Here is a 24,804-nt window from a genome sequence, read left to right as displayed (position 1 = left end):
CTTTGGGAAGCTAAAACTTGAGAATCACCTGAGCCAAGGAGTTCGAGACCAGCCTAGGCAATGTAGTGGGACCCCCATCTCTACAAATGATTTAAAAAATTAGTTGCGTGTGGTGGTGCACACCTGTAGTCTCAGCTACTTGACAGGCTGAGATGGAAGGATGGCTGAGCTAGGGAGGTCAACCCTACAGCAGTAAGCTGTAATTGTGCCATTGCACTCCAGCTTGGGCAACAGGAGTGAAACCCTGTCTTTAAAAAAAAAAAAAAAAAGAACCAGTAGTTTTGACATCTTAAAATTTCCCTGTCAGGTTCTTTTAGTTATACAAGTGCCTTTTCTTGGTTTGTTTTTTGTTTTTTGTTTCTGAGACAGAGTTTCACTCTTGTTGCCCAGGCTGGAGCAATAAGAGTGGCATGATCTCGGCTCACCACAGCCTCCTGGTTCAAGTGATTCTCCTGCCTCAGCCTCCTGAGTAACTGGGATTACAGGCAAGTACCACCATGCCCGGCTAATTTTGTATTTTTAGTAGAGATGAGGTTTCTCCACGTTGGTCAGGCTGGTCTTGAACTCCCCACCTCAGGTGATCCGCACGCCTTGGCCTCCCAAAGTACTGGGATTACAGATGTGAGCCACTGCACCTGGCCAATTTTTAAATTCTTTGTACAGATGAGGTCTCACTTTGTTGCCTACACTGATCTCAAACACCTGGGCTCAAGTGATCCTCCCACCTTGGCCTCCTAAAGTGCTGAGATTACAGAGCATGAGCCACCATGCCCAGCCTACACACGTACGCTTAACTTGGAAGTACTATGGCAGAGACAGGAAGCTATTTCTCTTCCAAATACTTATAGTGTGTTACTAAAAAGATTAATTTGCATATAGGCAGTGATCTTAATCACTAACATAAATCATAATTACTTGAGCTATACCTGTTACAAATGCAGAGTCCAGAGCTCTATCCCGAGAGTCTGATTCAGTAGGTCTGGGACGGGAACTGCTGCACTAAGTCTCAACCCACATTTTAAATAAGCAATCCAGGTGGCTTCTCACACAGAGGTCTGCCCCTACCACCCGGAAAAACCAGCCTAGAAGGCCCACCTATCTCACCTTCAGTAAGGAATAAACTGGAGGTAAAATTTTTGACATAATGGCTCAGATTCCCATCGGAAAACCCAGGGACAAAAGGCCTCTTTACTAACTGCGTTCCATTCAACACTAGATACTCGGTGATCTGTCATGGTTCGTTCCTTCCATAAGTACCATACACTAGACAGTAAGTCTAATGTTATACCCCCAGTGTAGACTCAGAACCACATGGAGCAGCACAAGGTATTTGGGGCAGGAAAGATCCAGAATGCATTAGGATTCCTAAAGACCCCCAAGCAGGACTGACTGTGAACTTGTGCTAAAGGTCTTTTGTGAAAATGTCTAGAGGGCAGAGATCTTCCTCTTTGATTCTTCTGAGTCTGGCATAGTGCTGAACAAATAGAAGGCATCAGTACCCCTGTTAAGATGTGCAGGGAAAGGGAATTTTTATCTAGTTCCCATCTGATAACAAGAATGCAAATGAGAAGCTGAAGGAGAGGAAGTTGAAATTGCTGTTAAAATGTATTAGGTATTACTTACACATTTTACGTTAATTTCCTTTTACAAATAGATATTCAGAATTGCATTTAAAGTTGCAATTCTGGCCAAGCATGGTGGCTCATGCCTGTAATCCCAGCACTTTGGGAGGTCGAGGTGGGCAGATCACTTGAGGTCAGGAGTTCGAGACCAGCCTGGTCAACATGATAAAACCCTGTCTCTACTAAAAATACAAAAATTAGCCAGGAATGGTGGCAGGCACCTGTAGTCCCAGCTACAAGGAGGCTGAAGCAGGAGAATTGCTTGAACTCAGGAGGCGAAGGTTGCAGTGAGCTGAAATTGTGCTACTGAACTCCAGCCTGGGCAATAGAACAAGACTCCGTCTCAAAAATAAAGAAATAAATAAATAAAGTGGCAATTCCCTCCAGTTCCCACTTTGAAAAAGCTTTTTGTGGATCAGGTAAACTATCTCTACCACGAAAGGAAGCACTCAACTTATTTTATTTATCAGAATTCTGTGGGAATCTACTAAGGACAATAATTTGCAGTTCAGTTCATTCATCATTTGAACAGATGTCTTGAGAGTGCTTTACCAAGAAATCTCCCCAAATAATCCTTTTAATGTATGTACCAATTTCCTCTAAACTATTCAGTGTACTTTATAAACACGAATTCTAGCACCATGAAAAATGACTGTGAAACATTATCATCTTGCAGTATGAAAAAAATTTAAAATTAACAGATTAAGTTGGTATAGTGGAAACAGTACAGGCTTTGTACTCATGCAGATCTGGGTTCAAATCCCAATGTTACTACTTACTAGCTGTGTGAATTATTTAACTTTTTCAACTTCCATTTTCTTTATGTAAAGTAGGGGAAATAATTCCAAATTTACCATAATGTGAAAACTTGACACTGTAAATAAAACAATTAAAGTGCCTACCCTAGGCACTATATAAATGGTAGACAATGTTGTTATTATCTGAAACATTCACATTTGTAGATGAGAAGATAGAAAAAAAATACATTCTACTCCAATTGCCAGTCTAAAATTATCTACCAATCAAACTTTTACAGTCAAAATTACACTTTTGATATTTTTGTAAACTTCAGGAGCCTTTCAATGAGAACATTTTCAATTGCTGCCCCAAAACAAAGTTTCTATTCCTTAGATAGTCCTACACAGGCCCCATTACTTCTCCACCCCCCTACCACCATTTTCAAAGCAGTCCTCTTTCTACAGCACCTCCCCAGTCCTTTTCTTCTTAAAAGTCCTTCCCTTGGCGGAGCTGACAGTGAAGCCGAGATCGCACCACTGCACTCCAGTCTGGGCGACAGTGCGAGACTCCATCCCCACCAAAAAAAAAAAAAAAAAAAAGTTATCCCCTTTTATGCCGTAATGCATTCTTTTTTCTTTCTTTATTTTCCTTTTCTTTTCTTTTCTCTCTCTTTTTTTTTTTTTGTGATAGAGTTTCACTCTTGTTGCCCAGGCTAGAGTGTAATGGCGCGATCTCAGCCCACCGCAACCTCTGCCTCCCGGGTTCAAGAATTCTCCTGCTTCAGCCTCCCGAGTAGCTGGGATTACAGGCATGTGCCACCACGCCCCGCCAGTTTTGTATTTTTAGTAGAGACGGGGTTTCTCCGCGTTGGTCAGGCTGGTCTCGAACTCCCGACCTCAGATGATCCGCCCACCTTGGCCTCCCAAAGTGCTGGGACTACAGGCGTGAGCCACCGCGCCCAGCCCCTAATACTTTCAAACTGAGACCTCTGGCTTCAGACAAAAGACCCCCAAGAAGCCATTTATAGAAAAACTTTACAATTAGCAAATGCTTGCACTGCCATCAATTTTTACAAACACTTGATCTTTACAATAAACCAATTAGATACACAAGGCTGATGTTACATCTTCATTTAACATTTAAGACCAAAGATACATAGCTAGAAAATAGCATAAGCCCAGCCTAGAATTCAAATTTTTCAGACTCCAAGTTCAGTACTCTTTCTACTCAAAAGCTACTATCTCTTGCATATTCTTTCTTCACATCATTTGCTCATTAAACATTAGGGAGACCATCTTTGTATCGCCTGGTATCACTAGAGCACTGCTACAAAGAGCAGATTCCTCCCTACAATGTTTTCTAGAGTATATAAACAGGTTCAACCCCAAGACCCTGAAGCCAAAGGTTACTTTCAGTGCTTTCTGCACAGTCTTCAAGTAAGAAAGAATTCTGGGATGCTGCATGAAAGGGCCAAGAGGAGACCTGGGTTGTGCACAGTCCCTCCATGTCGCCCTACATAGTTCTCTATTACTCCAGTATCTGCCCTCTTTCCTCCACCCAAGAGTGTTTTTTTGGGTCTGACACCCCAACAGGGGCCCTTCTCAAACACAAACGACCCTAGTCTCCAAATAAACTCGTGCCCACAGCTAAGTCATCCTTGGCAAGCATGGCAGAGGCTCCTAGGAACATTTACGAGTGTCCTTCCTCTCTGTCCACACCCCTTGTCCGAAAAACTTCCATCTTCCAGAGTGCGGATCTTCTCGGCCCTCGCCCCCCACTGCCCGACGCGCACCCTTGCACCTCCTCCAAAACCTCCCAGCCTCCGAGGTTGGCGGGCAATACTTCCTATCTCGCCCAGCCTGGATCTCCTGGACTATACAGCCCGCCGCCCCGATCTGGCCCCGGAAGATCGCGGCCCCTTTCGCTACCCCAGAGCCCGAGGCCCATCAGCCCGGTCCCTGCCCCGCCTCCCCGCCCAAGGCGCCAAGTCCTCGGGGCTCCGTCTCCAGGCCCAGGCCGGTCTCCAAGGCCCCGCACACTCCGGGAAGACAGGAAAGGGGCTGCAGCGGTTCTCAGGGCACCGGGCGAGCTGGGCTGTCTGGTAGGAAGGCTCCAGGCCCGGCCGGCTCCCGGCTCCCGCGGCCCGGACAGCCCTCTGGCTCCGCCGGCCCGCGCCTCCGCGGCCTGCCCTCACCTGATCCAGGTTCTCGTCGCTGCCGCTGTCCTCCGTGTCCGAGTCGATCACGACGCGGCCTTTCCGCTTCTTTACCATGGTGGTCCCCCGGCTCCCACGCCGGCCGCCGCCCGGACTCCCCTCTTGCCCGCCTGCCAGTGGGACCGCCACTGCCGCCGCCGCCGCCGCCGCTCGACCCACACAAAGGCGACCGCGCATGCGCGCTCCGCTCCGCCCCTGGCCCCGCCCCCTGCTCGCCGCACTCCGTTCGCAGGGCGCTTGGTGCCCCGCCCTGCTCCGCCCCCGACGCAGCGTGAGAGGCGGGGCCTTCCCCCCTCCCGGTTTCCCGGCAGGGAATGGTGGTGGCTTTCCCCGCGACTGCGCCGGAGTGCTTGTCTGTGTCTGCTACGGAGCCGAAGTTTGGTGGGCTCTCTCCCTATAGGGGGCTGGAGCCGCAGGGATCCAGGTTCTCTCTGAGGGGGCTCACGTGTCTACCGCCTTTCAGCTGTCCGACACTGATGGCGTGCAGGGGTCGACCTCAGGGGCAGACGGCCTGAAAGACATAAGTCGCCTGGACCACGGGATGGACACCGGTTGGGGGCTGGAGCCTGCCGACCGGGTCTGTGCAAGTGACAGCTGAGCGGGGACCTGGAGAATGCATCTGAATTACCCAAAAGGAGAGTAGAGTGTTGCACGCAGAGAACAGCGTAGGCAAAATGGCTCAGCGATAATAAAGTTGGGTTCGGAGAACTGAAGTTCGTTATGGCCGGAGCAGAGATTGTGGGTGGGGATAGGCGAGAGACGAGGCTGGAGAAGGACACGGCGACTGCGTCACTCAGAGCCTAATAAGTAAGCTGAATTAGGGAGTTTGAAGTTGAGTATTGAAAGATTTTAAACTGAAGAACCGCATGATTTGATTTGCGTCTGGTTTTGTGTTTTAGTAGAGACGGGGGTCTCCCTATATTGCCCAGGCTGGTCTCGAGCTCCTGGGCCCAAAGGATCCTCCCGCCTTGGCCTCCCAAAGTGCTGGGATTACAGGCGTGAGCTACCGTGCCCTGCCTGATTGGTGGTTATGTTTTTTTGTTTGTTTGTTTGTTTGTTTGGAGACGGAATTTCGCTCTAGTTGCCCAGCCTGGAGTGCAATGGCGCGGTCTCGGCTCTGCAAACGCCGCCTCCCAGGTTCAAGCGATTCTCCTGCGTCAGCCTCCTGAGTAGCTGGGATTACAGGCTCCTGCCACTATACCCAGCTAATTTGTTTTTGTTTTTGTTTTTGTTTTTGTTTTGAGACGGAGTTTCGCTCTTGTCGCCCAGGCTGTAGTGCAATGGCGCGATCTTGGCTCACTGCAACCTCTGCCGCCCGGGTTCAAGCGATTCTCCAGCCTCGGTCTTCAGAATAGATGGGATTACAGGCGCCCTCCACCACGCCCCACTAATTTTTGTATTTTGAGTAGAGACGGGGTTTCACCATGTTGGCCAGGCTGGTTTCAAACTCCTGACCTCTGGTGATTCACGCGCCTCGGCCTCCCAAAGTGCTGGCATTATAGGCGTGAGCCACTGCGACCGGCCTGATTTGTGTTTTTCAAAGAGTACTCTGACAGCAGTATGGAGAATGGACTAAGAGCAGGGAGATGCCTTGGATGGTTGTCTTCTTGGCAAGAGATGAACTAAGGACGAAGCTATGGGAATGGAAAAAAGTGAATGGATTCTGGATAATTTGGAAGGTAGAATCCCCAGGATTTGGGATAGGGGTAAGGGAAGGAGTGCTCCCAGATACCTATTGATGTTCAGATGCTAGCTTAGGAAGCTAGTGGCAGGTGGGCCATTCATCAAAAAAATGAAATACGGCCGGGCGCGGTGGCTCAAGCCTGTAATCCCAGCACTTTGGGAGGCCGAGACGGGCGGATCACGAGGTTAGGAGATCGAGACCATCCTGGCTAACCCGGTGAAACCTCGTCTCTACTAAAAAATACAAAAAAACTAGCCGGGCGTGGTGGCGGGCGCCTGTAGTCCCAGCTGCTCGGGAGGCTGAGGCAGGAGAATGGCGTGAACCCAGGAGGCGGAGCTTGCAGTGAGCTGAGATCCGGCCACTGCACTCCAGCCTGGGTGACAGAGCGAGACTCCGTCTCAAAAAAAAAAAAAAAAAAAAAAAAAAAGAAATACAAGAGGAGAGAAGAAGGTTTGGGGAAGTGGTGTGTGTAGGAAATAAGCTCACTTTTATACTTAAGTTTGAGGTCAGCTGATAAAAAGGTCATCTCCAGAAGTTATTTCCTTTAGTGATTAGGAATATAGGGTAGGGGCAGGGTGTAGTGGCTTGCACTTGTAATCTCAGCACTTTGGGAAGCCAAAGAGGGTGGATCACCTGAGGTCAGGAGTTCGAGACCAGCCTGACCAATATGGTGAAACCCCATCTATACTAAAAATACAAAAATTAGAGCCAAGCACAGTGGCTCATGCCTGTAATTCCAGCACTTTGGGAGGCAGAGGCAGGTGGATCATGAGGTCAGGAGATCGAGACCAGCCTGAACAACATGGTCAAACCCCATCTCTACTAAAAATACAAAAATTAGCTGGACATAGTGGCGCATTCCTGTAACCCCAGCTACTTGGGAGGCTGAGGCAGGAGAATCACTTGAACCCAAAGGTGGAGGCTGCAGTGAGACAAAATCGTACCACTGCACTCCAGCCTGGCAACAGACGTGACTCTGTCTCAAAAATATAATAATAATAATAGTAATAACGTGGACCGGGCACGGTGGCTCTTGCCTGTAACCCCAGCGCTTTGGGAGGCCGAGGCAGGTGGATCACAAGGTCAGGAGTTCAAGACCAACTTGGCCAAGATGGTGAAACCCCATTTCTACTAAAAATACAAAAATTAGCCAGACGTGGTGGCAGGCGCATGTAATCCCAGCTACTTGGGAGGCTGAGGCAGAGAATTGCTTGATCCTGGGAGGTAGAGGTTGCACTGAGCCAAGATCGCGCCACTGCACTCCAACCTGGGCAACAATAGCGAGACTCCGTCTCAAAAAAAGAAAAGGAAAAAAGAAAACAATCGCACTACCGCACTTCATCCTGGGTGACAGAGTGAGACCCTGTCTCAAAAAAATAAATAAAATAACCTAAATAAAGTCCAACTACCTCTTTACCCTAGAAGAATTTTCCTAAGATACAGCCCATAGACTTTTCTCCCCCAACATATCCTTGGAACCCAGCCCATGGCCAAGATGACCCCGAATCACCAGCCCAGCTTCCCTATGTCTAGCCACCCTGAAGCCTGTGGTGCCGTTCTGGAGGACCCTCTTTAAATGTGTCAATACACAGTATTGCTAAAAGGAAAGCCAAAATTTTAAATTGCTAAAATTCCAGTGGCCCTTGACTGGAATTAATAAAAGTATGTTCTTTGAGTGAAATCTGTAGATTGTGATCTTTCTGCAAAGGTCTTCTAATGATTCCGTACTGAAGTTAGTCCATACTGAGACTGATCAATGTCTAAATTTAGTGAATAAACATCGCTTTAAACTCTCTCTTGAGTCAGCTTCCCAGAGAACCCAACCAGTGAAAGTTTCCAATTAGTAAAATGAGGATAATGATAGTGTCTGTCTCTTTGGGTTCTTATAAGGTATAAGTTACAAAGCAGGCCTGGAGCCTCCCAGTTACTTGGGAGGCTAAGGTAGGAGGAGCGGTTGAGTTCAGGAAGCCGAATCCATCCTTGGCAACATAGGGAAACCATGTCTCAGAAAAAAATAGTAAATTAGGCCAAGCCGAGTGTGGTGGCTCACACCTGTAATCCCAACACTTTGGGAGGTCAAGGCGGGTGGATTACCTGAGGTCAGGAGTTCGAGACCAGCCTGGCCGACATGGTGAAACCCTATCTCTACTAAAAATACAAAAAAAAAAATTTAGTTGTGCGTTGTGGCAGGTGCGTGTAATCCCAGCTACTCAGGAGGCTGAGGCAGTAGAATCACTTGAACCCAGGAGGCGGAGGTTGTAGTGAGCTGAGATCGCACCATTGCACTCCAGTGGGCAACAAGAGTGAAACTCCATCTCAAAATTTAAAAAATAATAATAAAAGTAAGTTAGGCGAGGCGTGGTGGCTCATGCCTGTAATCCTAGCACCTTGGGAGACCAAGGAGGGTGAATCACTTGAGGTCAGGAGTTCAAGACCAGTCTGGCCAACATGGTGAAACCCTGTCTCTACTAAAAATACAAAATTAGACAGGTATGGTGGCATGCATCTGTAGTCCCAGCTACTCAGTAGGCTGAGGCAGGAGTGTTGCTTGAACCTGGAAGGCAGAGGTTGCAGACAGCCAAGATCGCATCACTGCACTCCAACCTGGGCAACAGAACGAGACCCCATTTCAAAACAAAACAAAACAAAAAAACAGTACTCTCCCTTATCTAATCTTATAATTTTTTTTTTTTTTTTTTTTTTTTTTTTTTTTTTTTTTTTGAGACAGGGTCTTGCACTGTCACCCAGGCTGGAGTGCAGTGGTATGATCATGGCTCATGGTAGCCTTAGACTCCTGGGCTCAAGCAATCCTCCCACCTCAGCCTACCAAGTAGCTGGGACTACAGGCGTGTGCCAACACACTCTGCTAATTTTTTTATTTTTATTTTTTGTAGAGACAAGATCTCACTATGTTGCCCAAGCTGGTCTCAAATTCCTATCCTCAAGTGATCTTTCTGCCTCAGTCTCTTAAAAGTGTTGGGGTTGGCCGGGCGCAGTGGCTCACACCTGTAATCCCAGCACTTTCGGAGGCTGAGACGGTCGGATCACGAGGTCAGGAGATCGAGAGCACGGTGAAACCCCGTCTCTACTAAAAATACAAAAATTAGCCGGGCGTGGTGGCGGGTGCCTGTAGTCCCAGCTTCTCAAGAGGCTGAGGCAAGAGAATGTCGTGAACCCAGGAGGCAGAGCTTGTAGTGAGCCGAGATCGCACCACTGCACTCCAGCCTGGGCAACAGAGAGAGACTCCGTCTCAAAAAAACAAAAGTGTTGGGATTACAGCATGAGCCACCATATCCGGCCCAATCTTACAATTTGGTGCTCTTGATCAGCCACCCTCAGAATCCAGTCCTTTGCTACTCTCCCAGCTCCTGCCACTACCTGCTTGGCTAGTTCTTGCAGCTCTTTTGGCGTATAGTCCTTTGCCTCCTTTACTAGGCCCAATAAGTCCCCCACTGGGTTATGTGGTGACTTAACCCTATATAAGTCTAGTGACCAGGAGAGGGGTAAGAGCAGATTCTGAGGGGAAGGAGAAATCCTGCCGTCCTGCCAGGGACAAGCCTCTGCAGTGTATAAAAGGAGAAAAGGAGTGCTGGATGGAAGATCATTTCTGCAGATTCAGAAGGTTCGGGAGTAGCTGAGATTTCAAATTCTTTAGGGGCATTAACCAGATATCCCCATCTCATTTGTTATGGTCCTATTATTTCTCAACTAGGGCCTGGCCTTTGGCTTAGGCACACTGACTTGCTTGGGAGTTTAACCTTATTGGAGCTCTGGCTACTCTGATGATTATCCTCAGGCTCAGATTTCCTTGACCTCTTACTGCAGGCATTGAAAGTCTCTTTATTTATTGTATTTATTATTTGTTTATTTATTTTAATTTTTTTGAGGCAGAGTTTTGCTCTTGTTGCCGAGGCTGGAGTGCAATGGCATGATCTCGGCTTACCGCAACCTCTGCCTCCCAGGTTCAAGCGATTCTCCTGCCTCAGTCTCCCAAGTAGCTGGGATTATAGGTATGCACCACCACGCCCGGCTAATTTTGTATTTTTAGTAGAGACAGGGTTTCTCCATGTTGGTCAGGCTGGTCGAGAACTCCCAACCTCAGGTGATCCACCCGCCTCGGCCTCCCAAAGTGCTGGGATTACAGGCGTGAGCCACCACGCCCGGCCAATTGTATTTATTTTTATTTTTTAAAGACAGGGTCTTGCTCTGTGCCCCCAACTGGAGTACAATGGCACCATCATGGCTCACTGCAGCCTCAACCTCCTAGGCTCAAACAGTCCTCCCATCTCAGCCTCCTGAGTAGCTGATACTACAGTGCGCCACCACACTCGGCTACTTTTTGTATGTTTTTGCAGAGACAGGGTCTCCCTGTGTTGCCCAGGCTGGTCTCGAACTCGTGGGCTCAAGTAGTCCTCCCACCTCAGCATCCCAAAGTGTTTGGATTACAGACGTGAGCCACTGTGCCTGGATTTAAGTAATGTACTTTTTTTTTTTTTTTTAAAATAATGTACTATTATAGTTTTTGTTTTGCTTTGTTTTGTTTTTTGTTTTTGAAACAGAGTCTTGTTCCATTGCCCAGGGTGGAATACAGTGACAGGATCATGGTTCACAGAGTAGCTGGGACAACAGGCGCTCCACCATGCCCAGCTAATTTTTAAATATTTTTGTAGAGACAAGGTCTCACCATGGTGCCCACATTGGTCTTGAGCTCCTGGGCTCAAGTGATCCTCTTGCCTTGGACTCCCAAAGTGCTAGGATTAAAGACATGAGCCAACATGCCCAGCCAAATTTTTTAAAGTTCAAAATTAATACATGTCCACTGTAGATAAGAAGCCCAAATCCAGAAGTATATAAAGTAAAAAGGAGGTCCTCACCCTCATCCCTCTTCTCTCCCAATCTCATTCTCTAGGAAAAACTCCTATGACTAGTTTAGTCCATATTGTTCCAGACCTCTTAGGGAATACATGTAAACACACCCCAAAACAGAATCATGCAACATGTGTTATCCTACAATGTGGTTTCTCCCTACAGTGTTAGACTGGTTTGAGTGCCACGCCAAAGTGGCACCAGGGAGTGTGAGAAAATGCTTTGTATAACCATGAGGTAATGTCTACCACTGAGTTCCATGACTAAAATACACATGGTGAGTATATATTAAATGGGAATCCTTGCCTTCTTTGTATTTAATTGCTTTCTCCTGGTAAGTGAGAACTAATTTTTTTTTCCTATGCAAGTGTCCATCATCTCAAAGTTTTGTTTTGTTTTGTTTTACTTTGTTTTGTTTTGAGACTGAGTCTCACTCTGTCACCCAGGCTGCAATGCAGTGGCAAAATCACAGCTCACTGCAGCCTCAACCTCCCAGGCCCCAGCCATCTCCCAACTCAGCCTCCCAAGTAGCTGGGACCAGAGAAATAAACAAAGATGGACAAGACACCATTCCTGTTTGCAAACTGATACAGTAGTTCTCCAACTTTGGTGAGAATTACCTGGGAGCTTGATAAAATGCAAAGTCTGATTTAGTAGGTGAAGTCAAGAAATTTGCTTTTTTTTTTTTTAAATGGAGTCTCACTCTGTAGCCCAGGCTGTAGTGCAGTGGCACCATCTTGGCTCACTGCAACCTCTGCCTCCCGGGTTCAAGCAGTTCTCTGCCTCAGCCTCCCGAGTAGCTGGGATTACAGGTGCCCGCCACCACATCCAGCTAATGTTTATATTTTTAGTAGAGGCGGGGCTTCATCATCTTGCCCAGGCTGGTCTTGAACTCCTGACCTCGTGATCCACCTGCCTCAGCTTCCCAAAGTGCGAAATTTGCTTTTTTTTTTTTTTTTGAGATGGAGTCTTGCTCTGTCACCTAGACTGGAGTGCAGTAGCGTGATCTTGGCCCACTGCAACCTCCGCCTCCCAGGTTCAAACAATTCTTCTGCCTCAGCCTCCTGAGCAGCTGGGACTACAGGTGCGTACCACCACATCCAGCTAATTTGCATATTTTTAGTAGAGATGGGGTTTCACCATGTTGGCCAGGATGGTCTTAATCAATCTTGTGAACCACCTGCCTCTGTCTCCCAAAGTGCTGGGATTACAGAGGTGAGCCACCAAGCCCGGCCAAAATTTGCATTTTTAACAGATGCCTAGAGTGATTTCCTTGTAAGTTATGAGAGGGACTCATTTTGAAAAACACTGGACACACAGAGAGAAGCCTAAAAATCATGTGAAGAGTTCAGGATCAGAGATTCTTTTCTGTCCCTACATTTCCTGAAAAAGTCAGTGCATGCACATGATAACAAGGTATTTCAAAAGCTGAAGCTAGGGTGACCTCAGAGAACGACTTGGCAAGATGCAAAATGCAGAAGAATGTAGCCTTCTATAAATCAGTTATAAATTCCTCTATCAATACAGAGGAGTTTTAGAAGGTCCTAAATCATTGATCTACTAAATTTACTAATATTTATTAAGTGCCTACGTTGTCCCAGGCACAGATGAGCATTTTCTTCTGTTTAAAGCTCCTTCTATGTCCTATGTTTTGTTACTTCTGTTTCTCAGAAGCATTACTCTATTGATTATTGCTCTGAGTTTCTTGGTTCTGTGCCTTCAGTCTCTCTCAGCTGGCTCCCATTTTTTTTTTTTTTTTTTTTTTTGAGACAGAGTCTCACTCTGTTGCCCAGGCTTGAGTGCAGTGGCACGATCCCACCTCACTGCAACCTTCACCTCTCAGTCAAGCGATTCTCCTGCCTCAGCTGTCTGAGTAGCTGGGATTACAGGCACCCTGGCTTCTTTTTAACATATCTCTTTCATCTAAAAAATAAAAATGTGGGCCGTCGAGGTGGCTCACTCCTGTAATCCCAAAACTTTGGGCGGCCGAGGTGGGCGGATCATCTGAGGTTAGGAGTTTGAGACCAGCCTGACCAACATGGAGAAACCCTGTCTCTACTAAAAATACAAAATTAGCCGGGCATGGTGGCACATGCCTGTAATCCTAGATACTCAGGAGGCTAAGGCAGGAGAATCGTTTGATTCCAGGAGGCAGAGGTTGCAGTGAGCTGAGATTGCACCATTGCACTCCAGCCTGGGCAACAAAAGCGAAACTCCATTTCAAAAAAAAAAAAAAAAAAAAAGTAAAAATGTCAGCCGGGTGTGGTGGTGGCTCAAGCCTGTAATCCCAGCACTTTGGGAGACCGAGGTAGGTGGATAACAAGGTCAAAAGGTCGAGACCATCCTGACCACCATGGTGAAACCCTGTCTCTACTAAAATTACAAAAATTAGCCAAGCATGGTGGCACATGCCTGTAATCCCAGCTGCTCAAGAGGCTGAGGCAGGAGAATCGCTTGAACCTGGGAGGTGGAGATTACAGTGAGGTGAGATCGCACCACTGCACTCCAGCCTGGGTGACAGCGAGACTCCATCTCAAGAAAAATAAAATATATATTAAAAAAAAATAATAAGCCTCCTGCATGCTGACTTCATGTTCTGTTTTCTTCCTCCACAGCTGTATCAGTTAGGATGCTTTTGGCTACAAGTAACAGAAAACTCAACACAAGCTAGCTTAAACAAAATAATCTTGACTCACATGACTGAAAAGTCCAGAAGCAGGTCTGGCCTCAGGGAATGCCTGATTCAGCAGCATAGATACTGTCAGAAGTCTGGCTTCTTTCTGTTCTTGGCTCTGCCTTAATCCTTGGTGTCCCAACTCACCCCCAGGCAGGAGAATCACTTGAACCTGGTAGGCAGAGGTTGCCTGCCAGTCTGGGTGACAGAGCGAGACCCCGTCTCAAAAAAACAAAACAAAACAAAACAAAAAAAACAAAGAGGAAATGCTGCTTAGCAACCAAAATGCTGGGAATATAGGTGCCTGCCACCACACCTAACTCTTTCTTTCTTTCTTTTTTTTTTTTTTGTAGAGATGAAGTCTCCTTATGTTGCTCAGGCTGGCCTTGAACTCCTCACTTCAAGTGATCCTCCTGCCTAGGCCTCCCAAATTGTTGAGATTACAGGTGTGAATCACTGTGCCTGGCCAGAGCCATGCTTATGAAAGTATAGGCCACACCCTTGGTTGTACTCTTTCATCTTCCATTTATTCCTTAGCCTTGATGACAGGACAAGAATTGTTTCCCATGCCAAGGTCACTAATTATTACCATATCCATTGTTCCTTCTCAGTTCTTACCTTATTTGACTTCCCTGTGTCATTGGCCCTGTTTACTTCCCTTTCTCGACTCCTTTGCTTTAGGTGATGCAACTTTCTTTTTTTTTTTTTTTTGTAACAGAGTCTCTCTGTCTCCCAGGCTGGAATGCAGTGGTGTAATCTCAGCTCACTGCAACATCTGCCTCCCTGGTTCAAGCAATTCTCCTGTCTCAGCCTCCTGAGTAGCTGGGATTACAGGCATGTGCCACCACATCTGGCTAATTTTTGTATTTTTAGTAGAGACAGAGTTTTGCAATGTTGGCCAAGCTGGTCTCAAACTCCTGACGTCAAATGAAGACCCACCGGGCTTGGTCTCACAAAGTGCTGGGATTATAGGCATGGGCCACCACATCTGGCCTTGTGATGTAACTTTCTCTAGGTTCTGCTTCTATCACTCTGGCCACTCTTTTTTTTTGAGACACAGTCTCGCTCGGTTGCCCAGGCTGGAGTGCAGTGGCGCCATCTCGGCTCACTGCAAGCTCCGCCTTGCAGGTTCACGCCATTCTCCTGCCTCAGCCTCCCGAGTAGCTGGGACTACAGGCACCCGCCGCTATGCCTGGCTAATTTTCTTTTTTTGTATTTTTAGTAGAGAGGGGGTTTCACCGTGTTAGGTAGGATGGTCTTGATCTCCTGACCTCATGATCTGCCTGCCTCGGCCTTCCAAAGTGCTGGGATTACAGGCGTGAGCCACTGCGCCCTGCTTTTTTTTTTTTTTTTTTTTTGAGACAGAGTTTTGCTCTTGTCACCCAGGCTGGGGTGCAATGGCACAATCTTGGCTCACTGCAACCTCCGGCTCCCAGGTTCAAGCGATTGTCCTGCCTCAGCCTCCCAAGTAGCTGGGACTACAGGTGCTCACCACCACACCCTGCTAATTGTGTTTTTGTAGAGATGAGGCTTCACTATGTTGGCCAGACTGGTCTTGACCTACTGAACTCAGGTGATCCACCCTCCTCAGCCTCCCAAAGTGCTGGGATTACAAGTATGAGCCACTCAGCCTGGCCTCTTTGTCTTTGTTTTGTTTTGTTTTGTTTTGTTTTTTGAGACAGGGTCTCTCTCTGCCGCCTGGGCTGAAGTGCGGTTGGAGTGCTGTGGTGTACTCTCAGCTCACTGCAACCTCAGCCCTCCACGTAGCTGGGATTACAGGTGTGTGCCAACACAAATGGCTGATGTTTGTATTTTTAGTAGAGATGGGGTTATACCATGTTGCCCAGGCAGGTCTCAAACTCTTGGCCTCAAGCGATCCTCCCGCCTCAGCCTCGAAAAGTGCTGGGGTTACAAGTGTGCTACCATACAGCAACCGGAAAATGTCGCTTTTCTTTCTTTCTTTTTTTTTTTTTTTGAGACGGAGTCTCGCTCTGTCGCCCAGGCTGCAGTGCAGTGGCCGGATCTCAGCTCACTGCAAGCTCCGCCTCCCGGGTTTACACCATTCTCCTGCCTCCGCCTCCCGAGTAGCTGGGACTACAGGCACTCGCCACCTCGCCCGGCTAGTTTTTTTTTTTTATACTTTTTAGTAGAGACGGGGTTTCACCGTGTTAGCCAGGATGGTCTCGATCTCCCGACCTCGTGATCCGCCCGTCTTGGCCTCCCAAAGTGCTGGGATTACAGGCTTGAGCCACCGCGCCCGGCCTGCTTTTCTATCTTAGGTCTTTTCTCTTGTTAGGCTGCATACTCTATGATATCCAGCTGTTGCCTAGCATGATGTCTGGCACATAGTTGTACTCAAATATTTACTGAGTGAATTAATGACTAGATATTCACTCAGGGCTTGAAAGCTATTCTGCGGATATAATCCCCAAGACTATCCAACCAGCCGATTTGGCTCCCCAAGTCTCCAGACATGTCAACAGACCTACTGCGTATCCCTACCCAGATATCCCACAAGTATCTCAGATTAACATGTATAAACTAGGCCAGATGCTATTGCTCATGCCTCGGATCCCCGCACTTTGGGAGGCTGAGGCGGGCAGATCATGAGGTCAGGAGATCGAGACCATCCTGCCCAACATGGTGAAACCTCGTCTCTACTAAAAATACGAAAATTAGCTGGGTGTGGTGGCATGCACCTGTAGTCCCAGCTACTTGGGAGGCTGAGGCAGTAGAATTGTTTGAACCAGGGAGTTGGAGGTGGCAGTGAGCCGAGATCACACCACTGCACTCCAGCCTAGCAACAGAGCGAGACTCTGTCTCCAAAAAAAAAAAAAAAAAAAAAGGCTGGGCACGGTGGCTCACGCCTGTAATCCCAGCACTTTTGGAGGTGAAACGCCGTCTCTACTAAAAATACATAAAAAATTAGCCGGGCATGGTGGCGGGCGCCTGTAGTCCCAGCTACTCAGGAGGCTGAGGTGGGAGAATGGCATGAACCCGGGAGGCGGAGCTTGCAGTAAGCCAAGATTGTGCCACTGCCCTCCAGTCCTGGGCGACAGAGGGAGACTCAGTATTAAAAAAAAAAGTATAAACTAACCTCCTTATCCTTATCTCTGAACTTGTTCTTCCTTTATTACTCCCTATATTATTATTATTATTTTTTGAGATGGAGTCTTGCTCTGTCACCCAGGCTAGAGCACAGTGGCGTGATCTCAGCTCACTACAACCTTCACCTTCCTGGTTCAAGTGATTATCTCACCTCAGCCTTCTGAGTAGCTGGGACTGCAGGTGCACACCACTATGCCCAGGTAATTTTTGTATTTTTAGTAGAGATGGGTTTTTACCATGTTGGGCAAGCTGGTCTGGAACTCCTGACCTGAGGTGATCTGCCCACCTCAGCCTCCCAAATTGCTGGGATTACAGGTGTGAGCCACCCCACCTGGCCTATGTTAATTGATGCAATCACTGTCCATTTTGTTATCTAAACCTGCCCCCTGTTACCCTTCCTCAGAACTCCCCCTCTTAAGCCTACTAAGCTTCCTAAGCCTCATGATTCTATCTTCTTTTTTTTTTGAGACAGAGTCTTGCTCTGTCACCCAGGCTGGAGTGCAGTGACATGATCTTGGCTCACTGCAGCTTTTGCCTCCCAGGTTCAAGCAATTCTCCGGCCTCAGCATCCTGAGTAGCTGGGATTACAGGTACATGCTACCAAGCCTGGCTAATTTTTATATTTTTAAGTAGAGACGAGGTTTCACCATGTTGCTCAGTCTGGTCTCGAACTCGTGACCTTGTGATCTGCTGGCCTCGGCCTCCCAAAGTGCTGGGATTACAGGCATGAGCCACTGCGCCCGGCCATGATTCTGTCTTCTTAATACATCTCACTATCCCCTTTATTTATCCCCACTGCTGCTGCCTCTTTAATGCTTTATTTTTATTTATTTATTTATTTTTATTTTTTACTTTTTTGAGATAGAGTCTTTCTCTGTCACCCAGGGTAGAGTGTAGTGGTGCGACCCTGGCTCACTGCAACCTCCACCTCTTGGGTTCAAGTGATTTTTATGCCTCAGCTTCTGGAGTAACTGGGATTACAAGCGCCCGCCACCACACTCGGCTAATTTTTGTATTTTTAGTAGAGAGGGGTTTCACCATGTTGGCCAGACTGGTCTGTAACTCCTGACCTCAAGTGATCCACCCACCTTGGCCTCCCAAAGTGCTGGGAATACAAGTATGAGCTACCACGCCCGGCCTCTTTAATACTTTAATCTATGGTATTAGTATTGCATTAGTCTCCTTACCTTCTTTTTCTTTCTTTCTTTTCCTTTTTCTTTCTTCTTTTTTGTTTTTTTTTTGTTTGTTTTTTTTTGTTTTTTGTTTTTTAGAGATAGTGTCTTGCTCTTTTGCCTAGACTGGAGTGCAGTGACAGGATCATAGCTCACTGCAGCCTTGACCTCCTGGATTCAAGTGATCCTTCGATCTTAAAGCTTCTGGAGTAGCTAAAACTATAGGCGTGTTCCATCACACTTGGATACACACACACACACACACATATGTATGTTTTTTTTTCAGGCTAGTCTTGAACTCCTGGGCTCAAAGGTCCTCCTGCCTCAGCCTCCCAAACTGCTGGATTACAGGCATGAGCCACTGCACTTGGTCCTTACTGTCTTCCCAGTTTCTATGTCATCTTCATCCCCTAAAGCCATCATGTGACTTCTTCTTAGACAATATTTAAAAAATAACCTGGTTTGTATTTCTCCTTTCCATGAGCACCCCTTTGTCCACAGGATAAAATAAAAACTGGGGTTTGGTGTATAATATACTTTGTGTTGTGGTCTGGCCCAGACCACCTCTATAATAGTTATTTTCAAACTGTGAGTGGTGACCGATTTGCAGGTCATGAAATAAATTTCGTGGTCACAGGTAACCATATTTTTTGTTTATTTATTTGTTTGTTTTTGAGACAGAGTCTGGGTCTGGGTCTCAGTCGTGGGGTCATGGCTCACTGTAGCCTTGACCTCTTGGGCTCAAGTGATCCTCCCTCCTTAGTCTCCCGAGTAGCTAGAGCCACAGGTGTGTTCCACCATGCCTGGCAAATTTTATTTTACTTTATTGTAGAGACTGAGTCTTGCTATGTAGCCTAGGCTGGTCTTGAACTCCTGGGCTCAAGTGATCTGCTTCCCTTAGTGACCCAAAGTGCTAGGATTATAGGCGTGAGCCACCACACCCAGCCAAATAACCATGATTAAATTGAAACATAATAGCTTCGGCGTGGTGGCTCACCCCTGTAATCCCAGCAAGTGGGGAGGCCAAGGTGTGTGCATCACCTGAGGTCAGGAGTTTGACCAACATGGTGAAACCCCATCTTTACTAAAAATACAACAATTAGCTGGGCATGGTGGCACATGCCTGTAATCCCAGCTACTTGGGAAGCTGAGGCAGGAGAATTGCTTGAACGTGGGAGGTGGAGGTTGCAGTGAGCTGAGATCAACCACTGCATTTTGGCCTTGGCAACAGAGTGAGACTCTGTCTCAAAAACAAACAAACAAAAGTAATATAATATAATTGAAACTATTGGAGTATATTACATAGATTAATGGAAGTATTGTATGTTTCATTTCTTTTTTTTTTGGGGGGGGGACGGAGTTTTGCTTTTCTTGCCCAGGCTGGAGTGCAATGGCACAATCTTGGCTCACAGCAACCTCTGCCTCCCAGGTTCAAGCTATTCTCCTGCCTCAGCCTCCCCAGTAGCTGGGATTACAGGCATGTGCCACCACACCCGGCTAATTTTGTACTTTTAGTAGAGATGGGGTTTCTCCATGTTGGTCAGGCTCGTCTCAAACTCCTGATTTCAGGTGATTCACCCGCCTTGGCCTCCCAAAGTACTGGGATTACAGGCATGAGCCACTGTGTCTGGCCTGTATGTTTCATTTATATATTGTGTAAATCAGGATAGGCTAAGTTTTGCTGCAGTAACAAACAGTACCAAAATCTCAGTAGAGTAACAGAGCAAAATTTATTTTTCACTCATACAAAGTCTACTGCAAATCTCAGAGATGTAACTGTTCTCTTCTTGTTGCTTTATTGATGCAGGGTGTTTCTGTCTTGTGGCACATCAGTCTCAATATATGCTTTCACAATAACTGCTACAGGGGAAGAGAACACTGGATAATCTTTTTTTTTTTTTCTTTTTTGAGACAATTTCATTCTGTCGCCCAGGCTGGAGTGCAGTGGCGTGATCTTGGCACATTGCACCCTCTGTCTTCCAAGTTCAAGCAATTCTTCTGCCTCACACTCCCGAGTAGCTGGGGTTACAGGCGCCTGCCACCACGCTCAGCTAATTTTTGTATTTTTAGTAGAGACGGGGTTTTGCCCATGTTGGCCAGGCTGGTCTCGAACTCCTGACCTGAAATGATCTGCCTGCCTTGGTCTCCCAAACTGTTGGGATCGCAGGTATGAGCCACCGGGCCCGGCCTCACTGGATGCTCTTGAAAGTGAAATGAAATGCTTTGGCCAGGAATGATAAATGTCACTTCTGCTCATAATCTATTGGCCAGAGCTAGTCATGTGACTGCCTAATTGCAAAGAGGCAGAGAAGTATTATCCTCCAATATGCCCAGAAGTACAGACTAAGTGGATGTGGGTGAGTGCTAGAAAATGCCACCACATATATATGTATGTATACACTAGATCATAGTAAATTACGTTTCTTGTTATGGGTCACAGCAAAAAATAGTTGAGAAACTGCTCTCCTGCTTCCCTCTCCTGCTCTCACCTCATCCTTCAATCCAAATTGGTGCATAGAGCTTACCAGACCTGCATTCAGAGGCCACTTGCTTATCTCTGTGAACTTGGCTGGGTCACCTAACCTCTCTGAGTTTCATTCCCTTCAAGGGTAAAGGAGGGAAATAACATCTGTCTTACAAGACTGTGGTGATTTTTTTTTTTTTTTTTTTTTTGTTTGTTTGTTTTTTTTGAGACGGAGTCTCGCTCTGTCGCCCAGGCTGGAGCGCAGTGGCCGGATCTCAGCTCACTGCAAGCTCCGCCTCCCAGGTTCACGCCATTCTCCTGCCTCAGCCTCCCAAGTAGCTGGGACTACAGGCGCCCACCACCTCGCCCGGCTAGTTTTTTGTATTTTTTAGTAGAGACGGGGTTTCACCATGTTAGCCAGGATGGTCTCGATCTCCTGACCTCATGATCCGCCCGTCTCGGCCTCCCAAAGTGCTGGGATTACAGGCTTGAGCCACCGCGCCCGGCCTTTTTTTTTTTTTTTGAGACGGAGTCTCGCTCTGTCGCCCAGGCTGGAGTCCAGTGGCGCGATCTTGGCTCACTGCAAGCTCCGCCTCCTGGGTTCAAGCAATTATCCTGCCTCAGCCTCCCAAGTAGCTGGGATTACAGGCATGCACCCCCATGCCCGGCTAATTTTGTATGAGTAGAGACAGGTTTTTTCCATGTTGGTCAGGTTGGTGTCAAACTCCTGAACTCAGGTGAGTCATCTGCCTTGGCCTCCCAAAGTGCTGGGATTACAGGCGTGAGCCACCGTGCCCGGCCAGCCCATGGTAAGTCTTAAGAGATATGGTATTGTAAGGCAATATCCCTGGGCTTGACTCTATGTTGCTTTTAGACAGTAGACATTGGGGTGGTGCGATGGCTCACGCCTGGAATCCCAGCACTTTGGGAGGCCGAGGTGGGCGGATCATGAGGTCAAGAGATGGAGACCATCCTGACCAACATGGTGAAACCCTGTCTCTACTAAAAATACAAAAATTAGCTGGGCATGATGGCACGCCCCTGTAGTCCCAGTTACTCAGGAGGCAGGAGAATCACTTGAACCTGGAAGGTAGAGGTTGCAGTGAGCTGAGATCGTGCCACTGCACTCCAGTCTGGCGACAGAGGGAGACTCCGTCTGGGAAAAAAAAAAAAAAAAAAAAAGAGAGAGACAGTAGAAATCATTACTATTCTGACAAGCGGAAGTCTTCCATTTCTGCGGGCACATGGTCTGTTTCGTAACTCCCTGCCTTTGCATATACATGTTCCCTCACCTGGAGTGCCCTTCTGCCTCTCATCTGTCTGTTAAATGCCTTATCCTTCAATGCTCAGTTCATGTTCTTCCTCTAGGAACTACTAGCTAACTCAGAGAAGCAGACATGATACAATGTAGTGAATAATGAGCATGTATCCTGGATTTAGCAGACAGACATGGTTTGAATCCCAGCTCTGCCACTTCAACAGCTGTGACAAGCATGTGACTAGCATGTTACTTAACATCTGTTTTCTTACCTGGGAAATAGGTGTAATATGAGTACCTACTTCACAGAATTGTTCTGAGAATGAAAAGAGAAAATGCCTGAGAAGTGTTAAACTCAATGTCTAGCCCATAAGTACTCATGACACCTTTCTTTGGGCCAGTCTTGTACATAATACCTCCCTCTACTATAGTTTCTAACTGTGCTACAGTTATTTGTTTGATGACATGCCTCTACTGGACTGTGTACTTGTTGAACACTGTCCTAGAGTTCAGCAATAATAGCTAGCTTTTTTGCACATTTACCAAACAATTTCAAGAATTATGCAAACATTTTACATATATTATTTCATTTAATATTGATTGGAAATGACAGGATCTTGCTTAACACAAACTCAGCAGCTTAAAAAAAAAATAATAATAATAAAAACTATCCTGGCAGGGCGCAGTGACTCACACCTGTAATCCCAGCACTTTGGGAGGCCAAGGTGGGTGGATCACCTGAGGTCAGGCGTTCAAGACCAGCCTGGCCAACATGGTAAAACCCTGTCTCTACTAAAATGACAAAACTTAGCTGGGTGTGGTGGTGCATGCCTGTAGTTCCAGCTACTCAGGAGGCTGAGGCAGGAGAATCACTTGAACCTGGGAGGCAGAGGATGCAGTGAGCCAAGATCGGGCCACTGCACCTTGGCCTGGGCGACAGAGCAAGACTCTGTCTCAAAAAAACAAAAAACAGGTCGAGCACAGTGGTTCACGCCTGTGATCCCAGCACTTTGGATGGCTGAGGTGGGTGGATCAACTAGGTCAGGAGTTTGAGACCAGCCTGGCCAACATGGCGAAACCCTGTCTGTACTAAAAATACAATAATTAGCTCGGTGTGGTGGCGTGCACCTCTAATCCCAGCTACTTGGGAGGCTGAGGCAGGAAAATCACTTGAACCTGGGAGGCGGGGGTTGCAGTGAGCCGAGACTGCGCCACTGCACTCCAGCCTGGGTGAGGGAGGAAGACTGTGGCTCAAAAAAAAAAAAAAAAAAAAAAAAGGCAGCAAACAACTAATGATTAGAGAAATGCAAATCAAAACCAAAATGAGATACCACTTCACACTCATTAGGATGGCTACTATATTTTAAAAACCAAAAAAACAAGAAACGTGTCAGTGGGTTTGGAAAGAAGGCGTGAAGAGATCAAACATCAAAAACAGCAAGAGAGTGCAACAGGATTTAGAATCAATAAGAGAAGATTTTAAGGAGAGGAGACAAGGACAGTCAAGGATTTCCAGCCTAGAAGGATGTGGCCATTTACAGAAATAGGGAGATAAGAGGAGGAATTAGTATGAGGAAAAATGACACATTTAGTTTTAGACATTTAGTTTTTTTATTACTCAAGGGTATTTCCTAAAAAACAACAACAAAAAGACATTTTGAGTTTTTGTTGGTGGTGTTGTTGAGACGGAGTCACGCTCTGTGTGACCAGGCTGAAGTGCAGTGGCATGATCTCGGCTCACTGCAAGCTCCATCTCCCGGGTTCACACCATTCTCCTGCCTCAGCCTCCTGAGTAGCTGGGACTACAGGCGCCCACCACCACGCCCAGCTAATTTTTGTATTTTTAGTAGAGACGGGGTTTCACCGTGTTAGCCAGGATGGTCTCGATCTCCTGACCTTGCGATCCGCCCGCCTCGGCCTCCCAAAGTGCTGGGATTACAGGCGTGAGCCATCGCGCCGGGCCAATAACTTATATTTTTCAAACTAGAAAACAACTAGGTGCAGGATGGGCCATGGAGACAGCCCGCATTAAAGGTTGTGGGAAGATAATAGAAGAGTCAGTGATGGGGGCAGAAAGGGAAGGTTTGAGGAAGCAACTGTAGAGTCTAGAGAAGCCAAGCAGAATTTGAGGAAGAGGAGGCGGCGTGGAAACTAGTGATGGAGAAAATATGGAAAGGGCTATTGTATTTGGTGAGCTCCTTCGGAGCCTTAGAAAACAAAGGTGTTACCGAAGTACATGCTCTCAAATTCACACTGAGCAGTAAATTCCCGCCGCTATGGGACATTCTGGGGAAAGGAAAAACAGCGCAGTCTGGACCCAAGAAAGCTCACAGCGTGGCGGAGGAAGTGAGAAGTGAGTGAATAATTAAGCTACAGTGTTGACTCTGTCTTCCCTGGCAGCAAGAAAAAAAAAAACAAACAAACAATGTTTAAGTGCTTTGGCTGGGCACAGTGGCTTACGCCTGTAATACCAGCACTTTGGGAGGCTGAGGTGGGTGGATCATGAGGTCAGGAGTTCAAGACCAGCTTGGCCAACATGGCGAAACCCTGTCTCTACTACAAATACAAAAATTAGCCGGGTGTGGTGGCACACACCTGTAATCCCAGCTACTCGGGAGGCTGAGGCAGGAGAATTGCTCCAACCCAGGAGTCGGAGGTTGCAGATCGCGCCACTGTACTCCAGCCTGGGCGACAGAGTAAGGCTCCGCCGTCTCAAAAAAAAAAAAAAAGAAAAGAAAAGAAAAAAGAAAAAAGAAAAAAAAAAAGAAAAAGAAAAAGAAAAAAGAAAGTGCTTTACCAGAGGTGTGCACAAGGTACAAACAGATGCCCTGAGGAACTGGCGACCCTGTGGGGCAGGACTGGGGAAGGGCTGGTAGGAGGTGCTGCTGTCCAGGTACACGGTGGGTCCTCAAGAATTCATGGGGGCAATTCCAGCAGAACCGGCCTCTTGAGGCCTCAGGCAGTTCTTGTGGAGACTGAGGGGACAGATAAGGAAAGAAGGGA

General features: G+C 47.1%; 1 protein-coding gene across 1 annotated transcript in view; it reads right to left on the bottom strand.

The window, feature by feature from the left end:
* RTF1 (RTF1 homolog, Paf1/RNA polymerase II complex component) overlaps window positions 1-4,771 on the bottom strand; it is a 67,529-nt gene extending 62,758 nt beyond the window's left edge. The window contains exon 1 of the mRNA XM_008016959.3: window positions 4,555-4,771. Within this exon, the coding sequence (XP_008015150.1) occupies window positions 4,555-4,752 (198 nt within the window). The 5' untranslated portion in view covers window positions 4,753-4,771. The remainder of the gene's footprint in view (window positions 1-4,554) is intronic.
* Window positions 4,772-24,804: the final 20,033 nt, after the last annotated feature.

The sequence above is a fragment of the Chlorocebus sabaeus genome, chromosome 26 (assembly GCF_047675955.1).
Source record: "Chlorocebus sabaeus isolate Y175 chromosome 26, mChlSab1.0.hap1, whole genome shotgun sequence".
Lineage (NCBI taxonomy): Eukaryota > Metazoa > Chordata > Mammalia > Primates > Cercopithecidae > Chlorocebus > Chlorocebus sabaeus.
This window is presented reverse-complemented; position numbering and strand designations above follow the sequence as displayed.